At 39.4% G+C, this 24190-nt stretch overlaps 1 protein-coding gene across 1 annotated transcript; it reads left to right on the top strand.

The window, feature by feature from the left end:
* Positions 1-17: 17 nt before the first annotated feature.
* LOC139729054 (signal transducing adapter molecule 1-like) lies at positions 18-23964 on the top strand. The gene is made up of 13 exons (XM_071639980.1): positions 18-215; positions 4378-4462; positions 10782-10857; positions 12353-12448; positions 15018-15100; positions 15755-15821; positions 17263-17335; positions 18585-18834; positions 20225-20319; positions 21436-21612; positions 22169-22440; positions 22898-23103; positions 23642-23964. The coding sequence occupies exons 1-13, from the start codon at positions 176-178 to the stop codon at positions 23919-23921; spliced, it is 1800 nt and encodes a 599-aa protein (XP_071496081.1). The 5' UTR covers positions 18-175; the 3' UTR covers positions 23922-23964.
* The last annotated feature ends 226 nt before the right edge of the window (positions 23965-24190 follow it).

Here is a 24190-nt window from a genome sequence, read left to right as displayed (position 1 = left end):
TGCACAGGCAAGCAAGGCCTATGCGAATTGTATGCTGAAAGTGACTCATCACCTACCGAATTGCCAATCACAAAGCTTTCTAATTGTGAAATCTAACATCACCTGGTTCTGTGTAATTCAAAACTTCATCGAGTTCGCATTTATGTGTCGCAGATTATTCATTTAGCTCGTCAAAATGCCGCTGTTTGGTGGAACACCGTTCGATAATGATGTTGGTAAGTTGACTGTGGACGACTCGACTGTCAGTAAAATTAAAGTTAATTTACCCTGTAGTTTCTACGCCAGCACCAATGTATTTGCAAATATGTTTAGAAATATAAATCTGGTGTGAATAACAAGAAACAAATGATTCTGGTATAGATCATTTTGTCATGCTTGAATGTCTAAATGTTGCTGTGTTAACAAAGGATATGACTTCAGTTTGGCTACTGTGTGTGTCTGGAGACTGTGCTGCTGTGATGTCCTGAGGCTGAGCTGAGGTTGAATCAGGGTTCAATGGCATTTTGCTCCTGTATCCTGCATGTGCAACAATCGCTCCCATAATACACGCTGAGCCAAATGTAAATTCTTATTTCTACCCACAAACTTAAGCCAAACTTAACCCTAATCCTAATCCTTATCCTTATCCTCGCATCAGACAAAACATAAAAAAGCCTATCGCAGCCCTAACCAACCCCAACCGTTGGCATTGCTAACCCTATAACGTTAAAGTCCTTAGATTGAGAAAATAAAGACTGGAGCAATTGTCACAGTAAGAAAATGTTTTGGCACCAATGTGAAGAAAGAAATATGGGAGCATGTCTTCCCTAATGGATCTCAAACTTCATCCACTCCCAGAACGACGCAAACTTTTAAGGCTATCAACATTTCATAAAATAAAGCACGGTAACACTGATTTAAAGCTCGAGGATTATATCAGCCCTGCTCGAGCTCTGAGAGGTATGACAACCCGAAGATATCATCCTGATAATTATTCTACTTCACACGGTTCTTCAACTGCTCTCGCCAACTCCTCCTTCCATAGAACAGCGAAGGATTGGAATAATCTGCCAAGTAATATAAAGCAGATTCATAAATTTGACACTGTAGGTATTATAGTACGGGCCTATGATGTAATACCTAACAATTACTCACCGAGTGGCTAACGGGACTTGAAGCTGAAGGCACCACCAGCAGGAGTGGTAGCCGACCGTATGACAGTAGTGTATGGACTGTAGAAAGCACCAGGGCACCAGTAGAGGTGAACAGTGTCCTTAAAATGGGTATTGCACTTCCCGAAGTGGTATTAAATAATATGGACTAACTCCGAATGCACTTTGGGTGTCCGAAGACGACAGTGTCCCATATAAATATGTACAAAATATCCAGCGGCAGCGTGGAGTATCCTCCGAGTGCCGCGGCTAGCACAAGCGAGGGTAGAGTCGATCCACCGCTGGAGCGCTGGATAGAAGAACTGCGCGGTCCCTGGTTGTGGCAGAGTCTGCACACCACAGACAGCTCGCTAGCAGGACCGAAGCAGCGATGTGACGGGACGCGAATCGCGTTGAATGCAGCGATGTTTACGAGGCGCCGATCGCGTTGAATGTAGCGATGTAAAGATCCCCAGGTTGGAGTGCAGCCTGAAGAAAGGGCGAGCCGCGATGTGAAAAGCAGCGAATGCCGCGAAGTGTAAAATCCGAGGAAGTGTGATATTCCGTATGATGGAGTATAATCCGTATGAAATGACCGTCCACGGCGCGAGGTATCGTCAGCGCGAGAAGACGTGGGAAGTACAGTATGCGGACGTGAGTGACTTCAACGATTAGAACGTGCTCTCGGGATGAAAGCTAATCGTGAAGTGAGGAAGCGTGGAAAATGAAACAGCGTGATCGGAGAAAACGTGTCACGGACAGGAGCTTTGAGAGTGGTAATTGGCTGGTGAAAGTGTACAGCTCGCCACTAATTGGTAGGTTGTTTCCGTGACAGCAAAACAAGAGGTGTGTTTATGAAAATCCGACTACTGTTGGAATGTGAAATACGCGTACCTCGGCACGATGACAAAAGCGAAGAATGTAGTGCGCACCTGTCGTGTGCCGGCGCACAAAGAAGGTGTCGCGTGGATGTTGACAGAATGCTGGGTTGTCAGACAGCATAATTGACGGCAGCCAGACAGTAAAGATACAGAAATATTGGAAACCGCTACAACACATTTAAAGAAGCGCTCCAGTGTCACCTCCGCTGTGATTAGCTGCAATGCACATCACACCACAGTGCTGAGCGATACTCTATCCAGAGTTTTTCAACGTATTCATCAAGATCCAGATCCAGATTTAACATGTAATAAGGCCTAATACTACGGCAGCTATCCTGTTACCAAGTGTTATAGTCGTGAATTCAGCCCCACTGTGTGGCGTTCGACGGTACATAAGCACAGCGATGGGGCTGTTTTCCACGGTACACTTGTGAATGCGGCCCCACCAAATGCCGTTTACGCGTGATTGACGCAGCGGCGGGGCCGATTGACGCAGCAGAGCATCTTTCGTCCTCATTTCTTTCCTTTTTTTCCCTTTGTTCTTTCTTTTCTTTCTTCCTTTTATTGTCGCAAAGACGTCCTATTTAATCCTAATTTCCCTCAACTAATTCAATCATAGTACAACCCTAACCTAACCCTAACCCTAAACCTAACCTAACCTTGCTTGCTAATGCACAGATGCTTGCTCACAGCAGTGGGGCCTATTTCACGACTTTGCCATGATACTACTGGCCTAATGCTGAGATTTTAAGAGTGAAGGAGACAGATTAAGATTAAGACGAAGAAGAAGAAGAATTTGAGGGAAAAACTGGCAGATAATGCAAGTATCCAGTCCGATGATCGGGGACTGTACAGGAAATGGAATGGTACTGTGGGACTGGTATGATGGCTTTCTATCTATAAACCTATCTTAAAGGGATTGTATAGTTTTGGTTGAGACGTGACGTACATTGTAAGGTTTTAACATTGTTTGCTAAGAAAATAAATGGGCAATTCCGCGGTTAATAACGTTACATTTAAAGAAATTTAGATATTTATTTTTACTACTAAATCACCATTTATTCATTTCAAGTCAAAATCATGTTAAAACCTGTTCATCCTCCCCAGGTCTATGATATAGAAAAGAATGAGTACAATCCAATAAATATTAGAATTGCTATGGCAACTAAAAGGGCTGGTTAGTAACGTTACGAAAAAAGGACATGACAAAAAAATCAATGTCTTGTAACAAAAAGTGTGCAAAATTTCAAGTTACTTCAAACAAAGTGTTGCATTAATTTCAATTATTGCATCATGACAAACGTTCACGCAAATATTTTTAGCAGTTCGACCAATAATTTATCAGCTAAACCCCCAAATGCATGGTTAGTAACGTTACGGTAAGTAACGTTACATTTGTCCGGAGTAATTCCGCAGGTCATTTCACCCTTTTGTAATTGACAAAATGTCACATGACTTCTGGAGTATTTAAATGTATTCATCTTTTACCTTTTAGCAAAAATTTGAGGAAAAAATTTCAAAGCAACCCACTGTAATTTGCATTTAAGTGAATTTCAGCATCCCCAGTCCCACATGTACATTTTAAATGATGGTTTTGGATCTCGCAAAATCAATAAATACGAAAAATAAAATCTACTGAATTTGAAAGACCTTAGTGATTGGTGAACATCCATGGCATTAGTTGATACCTAAATTAAAGAGTAAGATAAAGAGGCACATTTCTTTTATCCATGTCATGTCCACCTAACTGCGGAATTGCCCAAATGAGAAACCTCTTATGAAATATGAAAGAGTATGTAATTGCAATAGGGATTCAACATTTATTTGATGAAAATTTGTTTTGAAATGACTGAGATGTCCAAAACAGAGCAATCCTAATAAAAGGTGGGACCCACCTTTTTTTAAGGTAGCTTTGTTTTACTATGTTTTTGAATGTCTCAGCCACTCCAAAACCGATTTTCATCATACAAATGTGTTATAAACGTTGAATTCCTCTTTGATGCTCTGTATTACTTCATAAGTGGTTTCTTGGTATCTTGCAAGAAGTTAAATACCCAATCCTTATATCCACCAATACTGTACTTTCCCTTTAAGAACTAAGGTTGTTCAAATATCCTAGCTGCTGCTTTGTACTTGGCCAAACTGTTGCCAAATTGACTGCATAGTCATCCTTGTTTGTTTTTTTTCTCTCAATTTTTCGTATAGATGGCCAATTGCTAGATGAAAACTCTAGCCACTTAATTTTATCATGAGCTTTGCCTGTGCTTGGTACAATTTAAGCTGCACTGTGCTTCTCAGTGGGTTGTTACTCTTTTGTTTTTTATATAAATATGCAATTGATCATTTCTAAACTTCTTTCTCCTCAGATAAAGTCACAAGTGAGTCAAACACAACAGAAGACTGGGGTCTCATCCTAGACATCTGCGACAGAGTAAAGGCCAACTCAAATGCGTGAGTGTGTCCATGCTAGTGTTAGTTGATGACACTTCATTTGTTGGTGGAAACATTGTCTATGTTTTTTGTTTGTTTTGCTGTTGATTTGCTGAAATAGCTGGTATTTTGTCCATCTCTTCACACTTTTTGCAGTGTGTAGAATGTGAAATGGAAAGTGATACAAACCTTAACCTGTTTGCAAGGGGCATGTAAAGCACACGGTTCAGGCAAGTTGTTAGACGCTGGCTTGTAAATAGTGCTCTTGCCCAATTGCTTATCAATACGAGACATGAAAACTCGTCACATTGAGGACGAGTTAGGTGATACGCTTGTGGTCATGAGATGACAGTCATCTGTGATCGACAAAGAAAAGAATGTGATATAGGCACCTTGAAGTTATATTGAGCGTGCATGCGAAACCGTATCTGTAACCACTCGACCACGGGTCATCCACGGAAATGGTAAGACAAAAAAACAACAACAATGTATAGATATAACGGGGGGAAAGTCAATGCCCACTCAACTAACGTGGCCGTGTGAACATCTATTGCATTGCTAGACGGAAAAGCGGCCTTGTAACGACTGAGGTCGCTATGCCATTTCTGGCAACTTGGAAAAAATACGTCCCGCAGACATAAAACCTATAATCGGCTGGTTTTGATACCTTGCCTTTAATCACAATTTTCAGTGTAATGACGTCATCAAATTACAAAACAATGACATGGTCTTGAAAGAAAATTGTTCAAAGTACAACACCTCAGTCGTCGTCATTACATACTATGATCGGTTTGACAAAGTCAACCTGCAAAATGTTGCTGCAGTCGAAGCAATGTGGTCTCCAACACACAAAAAAGAGGGATATGGCGTGTGTGTGTGTCTGTGTGTGTGTATAGGTGCGTTTATATACGAACGTGATTTCTACATGGACGAATATGTAATACAAAATTGAAGAAAAAAAACCAGTAAAGTAGCTAATTATTTTGTTTCGTGATCTTGTGGGGTTCGAACCCGCAACCTCACGTCTCTGAGACGTCGCCTTTAACCACTCGGCGACACGTCTCGACGGGAAAATATGGGGAACGTTATGGACTTGAAAGACAGTTGTTCAATATATAACACATTCATCGTACGTTGTCAGTTTGCTATTGACATGACGATCTATCATTTGAATATGAGGCAGGCATTAGTACCTGTATGAAATTATTATAGGCATGGTTATCAAATTGCCCTAAAATATCCTTATAATTGCCTTATTTTTACACACAGTTACGCTATCCCTTTAAACTCGTCACAGTTTAATCAGAATCATTAACATCATACATTAGTACCATATTCAGTTCCATAGCTGATCACGTTTGCTAATCAATTAAGAGTAATTGTCTAGCATGTGTCATATGGCCAACCTGTATACACACGTATATACACACACACAATGCTAAATGTATGTATCAAACATCTGTAACACAGCTTTGAACTAACTATAGGAATTATCGCTGCACTTATCATCCATACTTTTTATCACTATCTGAAACTCCACAAAAACCACTAATTGACAAATAATCATCAATACAGAAGACTGAATACCTTTTTTACAATGTATAGCTTGTTACATGTATAAATCAGCACAAAGTAACCACGACTACATTGTGTTACTGAATTAATATGAACAAATTTCATGTTGTGACAGTATACTATATCAGTTTGAAAAGCCCAACCTGCAAAACTATAATTTTGCAGCAGTCGAAGTAATGCAGTCTCCAACGCAAAACAAAGGTATACTGTGTGAGTGTGTGCGTATAGGTGTGTTTACATGCAAACGTGATTTCTACATGGACGAAGGTGTAGTACTCTATTGAAGAAAAAAAGTAAAAAAAATATATTATTTTCTTTCGTGCTCTTGTGAGGATCGAACCCGTACGTGTGCAACCTCACGTTTCTAAGACGACGCCTCTAACCACTCGACCATACGTCTCGACGAGAAAATTAGAGGAACGTAAGCTTATGTACGTGAAAGATGAATCAGGAATCGTTTGGTCCGCATTCCATTCTCATTTTCAGTTTTAAATTGCAAAATTGTCAACCTCATGAGGAGATTTCAAAGAATAAAATGCATGATTACTGCAGCTTATTGTCACAGCTACAACATAAATAAGTTTCAGAGGAAATGAAGCAAAATCAGCTGAGATAAAGGTGCTTAAACGTTGTCAAGTCAATGCATGGTTTCTAAAAAAATCACCTCCCATAGACATAACACGTAAACTTGTCCGATTTTGCGTCTTTACCTTTAAACACAATTTAAAGCATGATGACGTCATCAAATTTCAAAACCATGACATGGACTTGAAAGGCAAATGTTCAAAGTACAACATATCTGAATTTGGGATAATATTGAGCTTAAACAACAGAGATACGAGCAAATGAATGTCAGAAACAGTACCTCAAAAAAATTAATTCCACTTTTTTGATTTCAGATGACGATATGATGACGTCATAATGTAATTATGGAAATAATGATACTTGAAACGTCATGTCCAATTTATATGCTTTTGTAATATGCAATAAAAACATAGGGTCACCTGACGTTTTAAAGAGCTATGGCGAAATAAACAAAGACATGTTTTTTCACTATATTTGCACATAGACGCGCACGCGAAATTTGAACTTTGACGCAAGTGCATTGCTTTGTTATTTGTAGGAATCGATTAGAAATCAATGGATATTGTTGCTCAAAGTATCAGGAATCCAAATCTGTCAAAAAAAGTGTATTTTCATGTTGCTGACGCGCTGTGCGCGCGAAAATGCGCGGACGGACGCGCACGCGCAAAATTGTTTGAAACGCATAAAATTGTCTGAAACTTCGAGATTTCCCATTGGAAAGTTGTTTTGAGCCTTTTAAAATTTTGACGCGCGCTTACGCGCACTTAATGATGTCCTAGGTAATTAGCATCAAAAGAAGTAAGATAGAACGTGACCTGAACTTTATGTCCACAAAAAATGATACAGAAATGACCTTTAGTTATGAAGTTATGATCGATCATGTAACATGGTCCAAAAATCACAAAATGGCGCCTAGACGACGTCATAGATATGTTACTGTCATGAAAACCTTATTGTGGCTAGATATTGTCATGAGACATGTTCCCTGAAAATGTCATGTTATTCCGTAATGTCATTCTTGAGATATTGATGACACAAAATTGTCCAGAAAGAAAGAAGAATAAAAAGAAATAAAGAGAGATTTTGACAATCACAATAGGTGATACGCTGATAGCGTATCACCTAATTAAAGGGGAAGGCTAGTAACTGATCAGTGGGAATCAGTGGAAATGCTGGGAGATGATTGTTCCAATCCTTATGGGATTCATTCAAGAGTTCATTGTATATCTATTGTTGTGTGAAAATGATTTGCTTCAGAACGGTCTCATATTCAAGTAATGTGCAGATTAATGCTCCGTCACTGACCAGGGACGCTAACCTGGAACCATTAAACTGCACATTACTTGAATATGAGACCATTCTGAAGCAAATCATTTTCACACAACAATAGATATGCCACAATGAACTCTTGAATGAATCCCATAAGGATTGGAACAATCATCTCCCAGCATTTCCACTGATTCCCACATATCAGTTACTAGCCTTCCCCTTTAAAGGTAGTGGGAGGAATATGTTTTGTAGTACTGTGAAATTTCTATCAAAGTGTTGGTGTCAGCAGTTTCATACTGTGGAATGAATATGAGTAATCATACACTTGTGAGTTGTAAACTGTAGAAATTGACAGATTTTTTCACAAGTAAGAAGTGCAGGAATGACTGACAAGTAACAATGGACTACAAGAGATACCAACAATTTTCTTACAGATCACAGACTGATCAGAATAAAAAGAAGGGACAAGGAGGTTGCCATCAGAACTCAGAAATTTTACAATTAAAAAAGACTTCCGACTGAATGGTCTTTGAAAATTCAGTCGCTGTCCATTACATTTTTATTGATTTTTGCTCAGAAAATATTGCTCATGGTGATAAGTATTCATCACAGTGCGTATCTCTGTCACTGTCATGCTAATATTGGCGTCTTGCTATCCCATGAATTTGAAATAACAACAACAGAAGTATTTCCTCTAAAGAGGGTTACAAGGCTATTTAAACAGAGACAAGATGCAAGGAATGTGATGTCCCATAGACACTCCTGATATCAGGATGGTCCACCAGGGATTTGATCACACCACAGCAACATGCTCAGATTTCAAGATATTGACTGCCTTGTGATTATCATTTACAATAATGTAGCTGGAGCTGTTTATTAGTTTATCAGTACAGGGGTCCGTTTCATGAAGTTATCACAAAAATATCTAAATACATAAATCTCAGAATGGCCAAAGTCGCTCATATGTAGCTTCATATGAGAGACTTTTATAGAGAAGTAAAATCCCTTTCCTGAAGTCTCTCATACAAATACATGTAAGTGTGTCCTCTATAGGAGCTGAAAGTCTCTCATAAGACTTTCATGAAATGGACCCCAGGAGTAGTAGTTAAAGGGAAGATAAACCCCAAGAACAATGTGGATTGAGTGAAAGCAGCAACATTAGTAGAACACATCAGTGAAAGTTTGAAGAAAATCGGACAATCGATGCAAAAGTTATGAATTTTTAAAGTTTTGGTGTTGGAACCGCTGGATGAGGAGACTACTAGAGGTTATGATGTATGAGTGGACAACAATACCAAGAAAATATAAAGAAAATACTACAAAAATCCATTTTTCATGAAAATTACAAATTCCATCAACTTGATATTGACATGTATGTTAAGGGTAGCAATTATTCCCCCTGCTTTCTGAAAGCGGTTGGTCCACTGCTCTTTCATAATTCTAGAAAAGTGCATTTTTGTTGAATTTCCTTTATATTTTCTTTGAATTGTTGTCCACTCATACGTCATAACCTCTAGTAGTCTCCTCATCCAGCGGTTCCTAGACCAAAACTTTAAAAAGTCATAACTTTTGCATCGATTGTCCGATTTTCCTCAAACTTTCACTGATGTGTTCTACTAATGTTGCTGCTTTCACTCAATCCACATTGCTTTTTGGGTTTACCTTCCCTTTAAGCTTATTCTGCTGATATTGTCCAGTAATGAAAGCAATGCAACAAAACAAATCAAGACAAAATGACTACAAGAAAGAAAGATTCACACATTTTGAAGACATTTTTTGTAATTTTGAACGTGTCACAAATGTTTAATTGATATTTCTAAATGTGCCGACATGTTGCAGAAGTTGTAATGCAAGATACAAGCAACTTTAATCAGTCGTAAATAGAAACTTCTGATATGATCATACTAAAGTGGATCTTGAAGTGCTACCAGTAGATTCAACCACTTTTCTGAATTGAAATGTAACTGAAGGCTTTAAAGTGTCTCATTTTCTCAGAGTATAGAAAATAAAGAAAATACATAGATTTAAAAAAATCCTTGATTTTTGTCACAGTGCAGATGGAAAGTAATTTCATGTTATTACAAATTGTATGTTCATCCTGGTTCTCATAATTAATTCTTTCAGATATTTGCAAATAGTTATCCATTTGAATACCAGTAAGCACCATTGCTGGTACATGTATTAAGTCTTTGTTTCCTCAAAAGTAGCAAAGTAATTGTACAATCGCTAGCATTACATTGTAGATTATTTTGTTCAGAAGTCAATCATTTTGTTCAGGAACTCAGTGCTATATGTCTAAAATTCTACAATTTTGTTTTGAATAGACCCGGTAGCCTTGGGATATATGGATGTGGTCTGATTGAATCTGATTTCATTCCCTGCTGCAGAATTTGTTTCATTTGCAGTTTAGTTTCTTAGTAAATGAAGAAAAATGTCATTGTTTTATGTGGAAATCTGTAGTGTTGCTTCCTTTTGATATGTAATGTCTGCATGTTTATATTCAGAAATTAGGGGTTGTGTGACCTCAATTTCTCCACCATCATGTAGAGCATACAAAAATACTCCAAATTAAGAAGGAAAAAAATGATTTGGATAAAATTCAGAGTTGCTTCCTTTTGTCATGGGATGGTAGTAATGGCCGACTTTAGTCAAGTTTCTTCAAAAATCAAACGGCTACTCGTGTACATGAATAATACATAAAGATCAGTGGTAAAGCTGTACATACATGTAATATATTTGGGGATTCTAATCTTGAATATACCCAAACCACCATCTTCCTACTCAATTACTGCCCATGCTATCAAGTCTTTAAAGGCAGAATGTGTATTTTTTTACCTCCTCTTACTTTTCCCTGTACTGCCGTGAAGCAGATTCTGTTATGCTGAATGTTTTTTTTTTCTCTCTTTAACAGACCTAAAGATGCGTTCAAGTCCATCATGCGAAGGCTGAAAACTCCAGTTCCACACGTGCAGTTGCAAAGTTTAGTGGTGAGTGTGCGTGCTTTTGAACGTATCATGCAATGAAATGTAACAATGTACATGTGTATAATGAGTATTTCACCCTCTAGGATGTGATGTTAGTTGTCCATCAGAAAGCCAAATGTCCCTTCAGACTTTTTTTTTCAGATTTAGTGTTTTTAAAGGTAAAACACTGTCAATTTTTGCTCAAAAGTGTTATTGTACATGTGTGAAATAATGCTGTTATAAAACAATTTCAGTTGGGTAACGATGAAAATCTGAAATATCAGCCCAAAAGGTATGCCCTCAGTATTCCATTCTCAGAGCATATTTGATCTTGGTTGTTGATAATATATTTTATAATCGATTACAAACCACAGCTGCACCTATGGATCTTTTGCGCGAGATTGAATCGCATGCACCCGTTGGGAAGTACGATTTGCTAGGGCACGACAGATCATCACATAACTTTCTACAATTATTGTACATACATGTACCCACTCCTGAAAAGGGAGTATGCTTTAAGATAAAACTACTATTGAAATGATTTCACACATTTGTTCTCAAAATACTTCAAAACAACTCAGTATCCTGACAAATCACGTCTGTCAGACAAGTTCGTCGGCAGATCCTTTGGATACATTGCAATCAAGTTCCAAATGGTGGAAGATGAATTTTGAGCCCTTCTTAGAACTGTAAAAATTACCTTTAAAGGGATCTTATAGTTTCGGTTGAGACCTAATTTCATATTTCTAACATTTTTTGGTGAGATAATGAGAATCCTCTTATGAAATATAAAAGAGCATGTAATTCCATGAGGAATTCAATGTTTATTTGATGAAGATTGGTTTTGAAATGGCTGCGATATCCAAAACAGAGCGATTCTAAAAAAGTGTGGGACCCAGATTTTATTAAGATCGCTTTGTTTTACTTTGTTTTTGGATGTTTCAGTCATTCCAAACCCAATTTTCATCAAATTAACTTTGAATTCCTCTTAAAATGGTATGCTCTGTACTATTTCATTAGTGTTTTCTTGGTATCTTGCAAAAAGTTAAAAGCCCAATTCTCATCTCCACCAATACTGTACCATCCCTTTAACAAGTGTAATCTGATTGAAGGTTTTGTTTATACGGTGTCCTTCACAAGTGGCCATGCTCTATGAAACTGCAAACTTAAAGCCCCAATACACTTGTATCAATAAACGAAACAGTGTGTACACTTTGATTTCAATGAATGCTTGTGCATTAAACTTTAATGGACCAGCCGCTAGTATTGAACAAGGAGTGAGTGATTCTCCACAGAGTGTTGGTACCAATGTAAATCAAGAAAGTTCAGTGCTTATGCTCATCATGTACTGCATGTGATTTACACTTTACCTTTGGAGGAAAGAAAGAAAAAAATTTAAAAAAAAGCCAGACTCATAAAATGTTTATGTTAATGTTAATGTAGCCCTCAGTTATTCCCATTTCACTCATGTTGCAGCTGTGTATTTATGCTTATTTTGACCATTTCACCTTTGTTTCAGCTCATGGGTGCATGTGTTAGTAATTGTGGCAAACCATTCCACCAAGAAGTGAGTTCAAGAGACTTCTGTGCAGATGCCAGGAATATTATCAGCAAGGTGAGTCAAACGCACTGGATGAATTCAAATTTGGTTCTAGTGTTAGCGTTAGTGCTATCTCAATACTAGTATAACATATTTCCTGTTGCTACAATGTACAGGTGTAGTGTTGGGCCCACTGTTGGATGTCATCTTTGGCATAGACACTAAAGCTGCACCGTTTGTCCTGGCAGTTTGTGTGCTGTACCCCCATTGGCTAACACCATGCCTCGGGGATTACACATTGTATCAACATTGTCATTTCAAGTTTGGTGTTAGTGTAATGAAATTGCTTTACATTTGAAATGCCACACACGAAAAATGTGCATAGCCTGAGTGTGCTAATGCAGTCAATGACCATCAAACTTAAAATCATCGTGGTCATTTAGATCTGTGCCAGTTTAATAGCAAAGTCAAGATTGTTGTTTTTTAAAGAGGTTCAGGATTTTGTGACATTTTAATTCCTCCCACTTATCGTTTGTCTAAAAACAAAGCATTTATCCTCAAATTGTGTCTTGCTTGACATGAACCAAAAGTGAACTCTCTTTTTAGAGCTATTCCAGCACATTGTTGTGCAATTCCACTGAGGTTGCATGGGCTTTGCAGTGATGTACAGATAACCCAGGGAGATGGGATCAATACAAATGATTGGTATTGCTTGTGTGAATCAGACCATTGGTGTTTGAGCTTGATTCAGCACGGTAGTTTAGGGGATAACAGCAACACCAGCACTAAGCACTGAACTCTAAATCATTCATTGATTAGTGACCTTTATCTGAGCTCTTGTCATGCTTAAGGAAACCTTCCGCCATTTTACAAAATCTAGAGAAATCAATGTCATTGTCCATTCTACAGATAGTGTTGTTATGGCTTTTAATTCATGTTTTTCCTTTGTTTTGGGGAAAGAATTGTTTGCGCATAGGAGATTGATAATTCAGGTCAATGCTTAGATCTTCTTGTCCCAAAGTTTATTATAGATGTAGAGGAATAAACAAAAAAAAAAAAACCCCACAGTAACAATACTGTGTCCAACATACAACGTAAGCACAAATATGATACTGTGTCCAACAAGACTTCTATGATGTAGAAGTCACTATTGGAGGACAAATTTAGCACATTTTGATCAATATCATTTTTCACAATGATTTATTCATTAGTAGTACATATGTATTTCTAACAAACCTTACCTGCATGTAATCCAAATGAACAGTACTGCAGTTTTAAGGGTTATGCATGATCACATTTGAAGAGTTTGTTCGCAAAAACCGATAAGTCCATTTTTGAAGATTTTGAAGTACGGTCTCTGTCATAAAGTACAGAATAATACCTTTTAAATGATATATTGGTCACTACATATAAAGGTACATTTTTGAAGTTATGGTCAAAAGAAGCAATAATTTTCTTATTATTCTCTTTATTTTTCTTGACTTTTAATCGCAAATATCTCCATTTGGCAAATATGGACTTATCGGTTTTTGCGAACAAACTCTTCATTGTTGAACAGATTTGGTCGTGTAAAGAAGTTGACCCCTTCCCCTGGGGAAGCATATGAGGATTGATATTACACACACGTACATGCCGTTAACTGAGAGAAATAAATGTTAAGATTTCACCTGACAAGTCATGGTAATCATGGTCAAATACAGTCATTTCATAGAGGTTCCATGCCTACAATTGTCGTGTGACTGGCTGATTATGTACTATCAAGTAGGACATACATATTGCCAGGTTTCTTGCCTTGATAAAGTGATCTTTTATAGATGTATGTTGTCATCAAGGAGCTGTAAAAGTTCTGTGGAGAAGACCAGGGACCGTCAAGCAGGAGGCCCGTGGTTCAAGTCCCTTGGCTGCAGGGGATTTGCTCCAAAGGCAAATTTTTAATCCCCATTGTTGCTTTCTTTAATGGACAAGTCCACCTTCATAGACATGTGGGTTGAGTGAATGCAGCAATATCAGTAGAACACATCAATGAGAGTTTGAGGAAAATCGGACAATCTGTTCAAAAGTTATGAATTTTTGAAGTATCTGCGCAGTCACTGCTGGAAGAGAAGACTACTACAGTGTATGATGTCACATGTGTACAACTATATAAGGAAAATAAAAAGAGAATTTCACAAAACTTTACTTTTTGAATAAAGTGCACATTTCTTCGACTTGCTACTGACGTACAGTATGTCAAGGGTAATATTATTCCCCTTGCCTTCTGAAAGAGAGAAGTCCAGTGTTCTTTTGTTATGCGAGAAAAATGGAAATATGTTGAATTTTCTTTATTCTTTCTTTATATCGTTGTACTCATGTGACATCACAAGCTATAGTAGTCTTTTCATCCAGCCATGACTGAGCAGAAACTTCAAAAATTCATAACTTTTTAACGGATTGTCCGATTTTGCTCAAACTTTCACTGATGTGTTCTACTAATATTGCTGCATTCACTCAACCCACATGTCTATGAAGGTGAACTTGTCCTTTAATGATCACATTCTGTAAATCAGTTCAACGCTTTGATTGTCTGAAACTGACCACAGACCTTGTGATGGTCATTTTGTTGTCACTGACCTGATTCAACTCTCCTTGACCATTGTAACCGTAGGGTCATCCCAAGGTGTCGGAGAAGATGAGGTTGCTGCTGAAAGACTGGGCAGAGAAAGAGATGAAAGGTGACCCACAGTGCAGGTGAGGGAAAACATTCCTACATTGTTAACCTGAGGTACAAACAATGCAGTTTGCCTTCCATCATGGCTTTGCTACATATGCTCTAAGATCCCAAATCCGTCGGGGACAAGCTGATTTTGTTATTTACATGTATTTCCCATATAATGCACTTGTCCGAGTGTACGTTCAACTAGTCTTCAAGGGGCTAATGTAGACAATTTATCTTGTGGGAGAACAAAGCCAGCTTTTCTACGTGTGGCTGTAAATAATGGATGCTTTTGTATCACATGATTATGCTAAGTTACAATAGCCAGACACTAACTGGTGTTTGACTGAACCTTGTGGCATAATAGTGTGGGGATAGGTGGAATTTGGGATCTGTAATCGTATTGATTATGCAGTATAAATAAACTTGCTATACAGTATGCAAGTTGTTGATTTTGCAAGCATTGGTTTACTTGCGAAATTTATGCAGTGAAAGCACTGCAAAATGTACAGTGAATGTAATACTTTTCCTGGAATATTGACCACTGAATTATTCAAACTTGTGTGAGCTGTGTGATGCACAGTCGTATACATATTTGTACATGTCCTACAATAGCTTTGTGTGTTCTGTGAGAGAGTCTTATCTTCATATAATGGTAAGCTTCACTTTTGATTTCCCTTTTGCCGCAGTTTAATCATACAGCTGTATAATAGTCTCAAGACAGAAGGATATGGCTTCACAGCAGATGACGCTCCAGTGAGTATATATCAAGGAATTCCATCTTATTCCTTCCATCTATGTGTTTATATGAAAACCATATACCCTATGTTATAACATACAATCAGTCCATGCATTATCACGCACTATACTGGATTATGGAATGACAAATTTGGAGTTCTATGGTCCAGTACTTGTGCATCAGTAGAACATGCTGTATTTGTTATTAGACCGCTCGATCTACATGCATTTTCCGTTGGTCTAGGCCCTACTACCTGGTAGATGTACTGCTGATTTCCTATATATTGACACAGGATTCCCTGTGCACCACACTAGAAAATATGCTCAACAAATGCATAATAGCCTCAGTGCAGTTTTATTTCACAAAGGCCAAATCCCTTGTACAGTTGAACCTCTCGTATCCGGGCAAGTCGGGACCGAGGCTCATCCGGATAAGGGATTTGGCCGGATACGGGAGACTCAATGCTTTATACATGTACATATACATACACATGTACTGATGTAGCCCATTGTAGTACCACATGTTTATAGTAATGTGTATACTGCAACCTTTTCGTTGTTACATTTGGGGATGGAATGTCTGAAGGTAAGCAATTTGGAAGGAACTTTGATGTAATGTATGTTAATCATGTTGGAAGTAATATGTAATTCATGTGTGTTTGTGTAGGAGTTCTCAAGGAGTTGGGAATCCCCCTTTCCTCCTGTAATTATTTAAAAAAGAATCACGGCGAGATTGCATCCGTATAATAGAGAGATCCGGATAAAAGGAGGCCAGATAAGAGAGGTTCAACTGTATATATTTTGGGAATCATCTCCATTAAGACTTTGGGAGACTGCCAGTGATCTGCCATGCCTCTATGCTCCCTTAAAGGGACTGTGCAGTACTGGTTGAGGTGAGGATTCAGCTTGTAATGTTTTGTGCGATATTTAGAAACCACTCTATGAAATGTTAAAGAGCATGTATACAATTCTAAGGGGAATCAAAAGTTTATTTGATGAAAATCAGTTTTGAAATGACTAAGATATCAAAAAACAAGGTAAAACAAAGAGATCCTAGTAAAAGTCGTGGCCTGTCAATTTTATTAGGATTGCTTTTTCGATTATCTTAGCCATTTCAAGACCAATTTTCATCAAATAAATGTTGAATCTTTCATGAAATTACATGCTCTTTCATATTTCATAAGAGGTTTCTCATTATCTCAACAAAAAATGTTATAAACCTGATGTCAGGTCTTGATCAAAACTATATGTCCCTTTAAAGACACACCAAAATTGATTAACCCTTACTGTGCCAAAGAATTCAGACAGTGTGTGTAATGCTATAGGGTTTTCTGTGCCAAACTCCACTCAAAAGCACACGAAGGGCTAACAGTAATTATTGTCGATGTTATATTCAGTCCTTTGTCCTGTCTTTGCCACGATCTCATCATCGCCTTCCTCACTGCCTTGTCACCTGCAGAAATCCTCCCCTCAGATTAGCAGCGATCCCAACGTTGTATCCTCACAGCAGGAGGAGGATGACATCGCAAAAGGTAAGAGTCCACGGCGGGAAAAGTTGAGATGATGTGGGGAGCTGCCGGGATGGGTCTCAGTGGGATGAAGATTGTGCAGGACTGTGATGTAGGCAGGAGAAATGTGTAAGAATATGATTTTTTGTCAAGTGAAGTTGTTGCATTTGTTCCCTCTCTTGCTTAAAGGTCCTGTTTACCTTTGGGAGCAGTGATTTAAAAAAACAAAACTTCAAGATATCACATTTGATGCATATGTGTAGGTCTGTTGTATCACAAAACATTGTACCATATAAAAATTCCACAATAAAGCCTAAAATATAAGGAGATATTGAGTATTTTATTGAGTATTTCTCAATAAACCATAACTGTTGACGGTTTAGTCTGGAAACATTTTTATTATAACTATTGTTCACATTTTGTGTATTTAACAATACTTAACATCAATTGTACGGATTCAAATTTTTATAATGGCTGTTTCTATCCCTAACTCACATTTTTGAACTATTTTAAAGCACTGATGCTGGGTTTTGTTTCATCTGCAAATGGTAAATTATGCCTTTAGCAATTATAAATAAATGAGTATAGAGTACTGTAAAAGGGGAAATTTTCGTGGTGTTGAAATTTTTGTGCATTTTGCGCAAATAGAAACTAGTGCAAAAATAAAAGCATGCAAATGTTTTTGCTTGCCACATGTTCCAGTTGTTGATATCTATTCTTGCCGAGCCGAGCGAAAAAAATTAGTCACATGAAGATATCCACTTTACAGTATTCAATTTGGTCAAGGTGATGAAGCTATGCCATGAACTGAGCAGTCCTATTTTAGATTATTACTCCTTTCATCTTTCACTGTCTGCCTTTATTTCTTCATGTACTTATATCAGGGTTTTGCCGGGGGGGCGAAAGATGAGCTGGCTGAAGATTGTCACATTATCATCAGCAGTTGTAACCTATTAGAAAATTATGATGATTATACAGTGGATACTCGTTATAGCAGTTATTTCGCTATAGCTGATCTCGCTATAAGAGTAGCATTTTACATAGACTTGTGTGGAAGGAAATTTGGGACCGGGAAAATTTCCTTGTAATAACCGATATCTCGTTATAGCAGTGTTCGTTATACCGAGTTTCCCCTGTATATTGATCATTATGATTATTAGAATCTACATAAGTTGGTTGGTTGGTTGGTTGGTTGGTTGGTTGGTTCATTACCAGGGTATCATTCTTGTTTGTTTGTTTGTTTTATTTGTGTTCATCCATCCTTTCCCTCCAGCCATTGCCCTGTCACTGGAGAGCAGCCAGAGCCCTGGGGGAAGCGGTGGTGGAGGGGGCAGCGGAGGGGGTGGTTCCAGCTTCCAGCAGTCCACCAGCCTCTACCCCACCACCAACAGCTTGTACGCCACCCCGACGCCGGCTCAGACGCGAGAGCCGCGGAAGGTGAAGGCGCTCTACGACTTTGAGGCGGCGGAAGACAACGAGCTGACGTTCAAGGCGGGTGAAATCATTAGTGTTCTAGACGACAGGTGGGTTCACTATAATTATCCCTTTCCCTACAACAACCCTTATCCCAGCAATGCAGGGCTGTATCTCTTATCATACCGGACGGATTACACCCCTATGGACTTTGTGTATATTACATGGTGCATACTTGCGGCATATTAATGGTTTGCTGTAAAACCAGGAATGTTCGCGTGCATTTTGATTTCCTGAAATTTGCGAGAGCCAAAATTCGTGAGATTAAAATGTACACAAAAGTTCTTGTCTACACTATAAGCAATGAATGCCAGTGGCAATTCCCAAAAAACAAAAAACAGAAAACTCTGTTGCCTGTCAGTCTTCTGAATGCAGAATGAGTGTATAAACAAGAAAAAGTTGTGTCAAACATTGATCTGTAACTGATGCGCATTGTAGCGCACTGTAGCAAATGGTCCTGAAGCAACCATCCATATGGTTATTTCACCTTTGCATCACACTGATTCACAACACGTGGAGACTCCACTCTCCCTCCTCTGCACTTGACTTCTCACTTTCCTCATCTCATCTCTCCACACATTCCTTTTCAGGACTTCTTAAAATGGCATATCGCAAACCTCTCTGCTTGTTAGGTCATTGTTGTTGAATGTTGATATTCTAAAATATGATTTCCTGTGGTATCAATGTCGGAAAGATAGCTAGGCCTTGGGCATGCATCATTCATAATTTTGTCACTGTTTTGTGAAATTGAATCTCAAGAAGTGAACGCAATGCTGTGCAATGCAACATGACAGAGCACAAATCCTCACCTTCAAAATGAAAACTCTGATCAGTTGGAGGAAAATCCATTGTTGGATGAGTGTCTACACAAGATGCCTACGTCTGTTATGCAACACCTAAAAAGAATGTAGCTATCCAATTGGTCAATTGCTCATCACGTGACACGCAGTTCAAAGTTCCATTGCATGCTGTCGCTGTCAGCCTTGCAATTTTGTTTGAGCAAAGATGGATATCACACGGCTGATGTCACCAATTTCCATTGAATCCTGTGTTAGACTCATGATTTACTTGGAGTGTTTGTTCCTATGCATGGCTCTGATGTCACAATAAACAAACCATTGCCAAGTGCACTCAACAGTTATGAGTGCACATTGTGTCACTCATTTTACTGTAAACAACTTCAACCGATCGGTTTTGCGTACGTACATGTACACGTATGACTAGACTGACTGTGAGTCGTGACCGTGTGCTACTCACTCGCCTTTCAGGAAAAAATGGTTGCTATTTCTGTGCCAAATTGAAGAATCTTGCGTGGACCAATCTGTTGATATCCGAGATGTTGTATAAAACAAATAGTGTATGATCTTTACTCGTGCAATGGAACAAGATATCGCACTTGTGACCATTCTTTACTTTTATGATATTTCCTCTTTGATGCAGGGATGCCAACTGGTGGAAGGGAGAGAACTTTCGGGGAGTCGGACTCTTCCCATCAAATTTTGTCACAGCCGATTTAACAGCAGAAACCGAACCAGGTGAGTCCTAGTATTCCTTAAAGAGTTTGGGATGATTGCCACTTGCTATGATAGCAGTTGCCATGGTGATGTATGAAATACTCAAATCTGATTGGATGATTCATGGTCACTGCCATAGCAACAGCAATTATTGCAATTTAAAAAAAATGGCCATCAAAACTTTCATGAAGGGGTGCCAACGTTAACCCTGTCTCATTCTTCTCTTGATGAATGACAGTTCATTCCTTTTCCAAGAACAGAGTAGACATTTGATTGCGGCGATATTGAGCAGTATTGAAGTGCAGATCTCTTTGAGTTTTATTTTCTTGTAAGGCGTATGTTGTAGACACTTTGAAAGGAGGCAGGTCATCGAATTTGTAGCAAGGATCAGTGAAATTTATGTAGGGATTAGTATTCAGCAGAGTGCATTCTCATGAAATGTGTGATGTAGGTACTAAAGAGGGGTGTCAAGTCTCCCAGGTTCTGCAGGAGGCTCTTAAACAAAACAAAAAACTAAAAACTAAAAAATCTCCCTTTGTGCCTTGGCAAGAGAATATAAAAGCACCCAGTCTCTATTTTGGAAAGCATTCTCCTGTTGAGAAGCATGAGACATACTGTAATGTATTTATCTATGATCACACTTTGGAATCTCACCGACTCTGATATGTGACTGTTGGTCGTCAGGGGTCCGTTTCACCAAGTCATCACAGAAAAGTCTTTAGTAAATCTCGGAATGGCCAAAGTTGCTCATGTGTAGCTATGTAGAGAAGTAAAATCCATTTCATGAAGCCCCTCATAAGTGTGTCGTATGAGCAAAAAGTCTCTCAGAAGACTTTCATGAAATAAACCCCTGTAGATGATATGCAGGGAAACCCCATTTACAACCTCGTTGCAACTGGTGTCTTGTCTTTATAACGTTCTTATGAAAAAGAGACTATCTAAAAACCGTAATGGTGCCTATATACATTTTGTGCATGTTAGTTTAGTACAGTGCAGTTTTGCCAACATACAGAGTAATATTTTCAGAAAGTTGAGACTGCCAAATTCACATAGTTACAAGCTGCACCTCATTGTAACTGAGTTCATTTGAATGGGATTTTCCCCGTATTTGTGTGAAATTTTCATCGATCCATCCAGAAATCAAGGCCCGGGAGAAGAAGGTCTCCTTTGACGAGGAGGTGGAGGTGCGGACCATCGAGCCTCCGGCCGAGATCAGGATAAGCCCGGAGACATTAGACCAGTGCCTGGACCTCCTCCAGAATGCAGACCCAACAATGGAGAGACCAGACAACCCAGACATGCCAGTCTTGGAAGGTATATTGATGTTGTTTTCTTGCTTACCATTAGGTTATCTATTACTGTAAGTTGTTATTTTTGCAAGGGTTTAATTTCACGAATCGCTGTTGGACTGTAAATGTAAAAACACACGAAAATGTTGCCATGTGCTAGGATAATAGTGCGCTAACAATATCCTCGGTGTCAATTTGCGAAAACAACAGCTCGCAAAAATGTCTGTGACCTCATTTGAGAAAATGTCTGTACGCAAAAATAACAGCTTATACAGTATGTGTTGCCTCGTGCTCTTCACCTGTGGAGATGTAGAAAGAGGTTAGTTATCTCAGAGATGCTACCTATTACTTTTTGGCTTTATTTTGTACTTCTTCTTTTTTGCCCAAAATACTGCAGGTATCATTGAAAATACTGTTATCACCAAGATTTATAGCTAACCATGTATATTGCAGGAAGGGTGAAAATTAGTATGCTGTATATAGTAGTACCTTTCAGGAGAAATAGGAAGGTTACACAGTGAATGCATCCTTAGAGATTCTAATCACCATCACTGCTGTCATGCCCGATCTGGTTTCCATAGCAACGTGCAATGGAATGGCCCCGCTTATCGACACAGAGCTGGAGCAGATCGACCGGGACCACGCCGACCTGACGGTGCTGAACCAGCGGCTGATGGACGCCTTCCAGATGTACCACGGCCTGATGAAAGAGGCCCCGGTGTATGGCTACACTCTGAAGGGCTCCATCCCGGGCCAGGGACCCTTCCCGGGTGGAATGGGACCGGTGCCCGTCCCAGGGGGCTTTCCCCAGCAGCCTGGCATGGGCCAGGTATCCCCCCAACAGATGGGACAGGTGAGAAAGATGTCGGTCAAAACCATGGGGGTGTTTCATCAATTTAGTCAGTGCTGACAAGTTGTCAGTCTCCGACAATTTCACTAAAATCCTTAGTTTTGATTAGCTGAGATGCTCTGGTCACTGACTGTTACTATATGATAATTGTCAAACTCTGACAACTTTCATGAAACGGTCCCCATGTTGGTCAAAACTAACAACAATATGATCCATGATTGTGGATGTCCAGTGTATAGACGTCCATACTGGCAGATTAAAAACCACCTCTGCCTCCTTATTTTACAGCTGTTGTGTCGTTGCACTCAATTTAAATATGTCATTCACACACATCTGTTCGTGCATTTTGCTTTTCACTCATATCGCCACTTCCTTTGCATAGTTTTAGAAGCTTTCAGTATGTCCCGACGCTAAGCCCTTACTTACTCCGCTTGCCTTTTTGTGCATCCCCTCCCCTCAGTATAACGCTGGAGCACCCCCGCCACAGCAATACATGGGTCCGGGGCCTGTGCCAACGGCAGCAGCAGTGGGTCAGCCCATGATGAATCAAGGGATGGGCATGCCGCCGTCCTCCCAGTCCGTGCCAGTCTCTACCATGAGCATGAGTCAGCCCATTCCCTCCCAGCCCAGCATGGGCCAGCAACCCCAGACCATCTATTCTTCAAGGTGAGGGGGGCTTCCCCAGTTTCCTATTTTTGAATAGGGGCTTTCCCTAATAATTGTTGTGGGACACCATCTCATGTTCACAAGGTGTGCTAAGGAGAGGAGGAGTAAAGCCTCGTGTATTGTGTTCCATGATGTCATGTCAAAATATGCCAGCTACTAACCAGATTTGTTTGGAGTTTTCAGCAGAACACAAAATTGTTTAGAATTGTTGGGAAAGTGCTCAGTGGAGACTGAATTTGATCCAGCTTTTTTTTAGGTTTTTTTTTTTTGTCAGTTCTTTGTGTTTATGAAATTACGCTTTAAAAAAAAAGTGCATGCCCTATGTTCAAGGGATACATTTTTTGTCGTAATTTCTGTAATTTTAGGTATTAATCGCATTTTAGATTCTCAATGAAATTTCAACGAAGTGATTGTTTTCCTTTATTTGCCCATTATATTTGTGATTGCTCTTCAAGTGTTAGACAAGTCAATTCAGGCTATTGTTCTCACAGATTCTTCAAGTTTATGTGAGAGATCTATTGAATTATTCTTTTTACAGTCCGGCGTCCTCCACCATGTACTCCGGTGTTACCCAGAATTCCTTGCCAGTTGCCAGCCAGCCGATGAACGGCCCCGCCCCCTTCCAGTACAACTCGGTTCCCGTGGGCACAGTGGCCCCAACCAGCACCAACTACAGCCAACCCATGGGTAGCATGCAGCCTCCCGGCGGAGTCCCCGCCACGGGGGTGGAGCATGGGTACGGCATGGCACCCCCGCCGGACCAAGCAGGCATGATGGGTCATCAGGGCATGGCCCCCCAGCAGCAGCTGCTTTTATAGTTGACGGTTGTCACCGGGGGAGAGACGGGAGACAGGAGCAGCACGGAAGAGGGTGGGTGGGACTGTGATGTATCATGTGTCAAAAATTCTCTGTCAGGGTTGTGCGCAAGCTGCAATCAAATCTTGGACAAAAAAAGAAGAAGAAGAAGAAGAAAAGAGCAGGAATCTTGTTCATATCGCAAGTCAGAGACTTGTTGTTTTGCCGCCAGAACGGCATTAAAGCAAGAGTGAGATTCTGTGTAGATCACATACAGTGTATCTTAATAGCT

Source organism: Diadema antillarum, unplaced genomic scaffold (genome assembly GCF_040938485.1).
Source record: "Diadema antillarum isolate AM-2024a unplaced genomic scaffold, OU_Dant_1.0 seq00000217_RagTag, whole genome shotgun sequence".
NCBI classification, from domain to species: domain Eukaryota; kingdom Metazoa; phylum Echinodermata; class Echinoidea; order Diadematoida; family Diadematidae; genus Diadema; species Diadema antillarum.
This window is presented reverse-complemented; position numbering and strand designations above follow the sequence as displayed.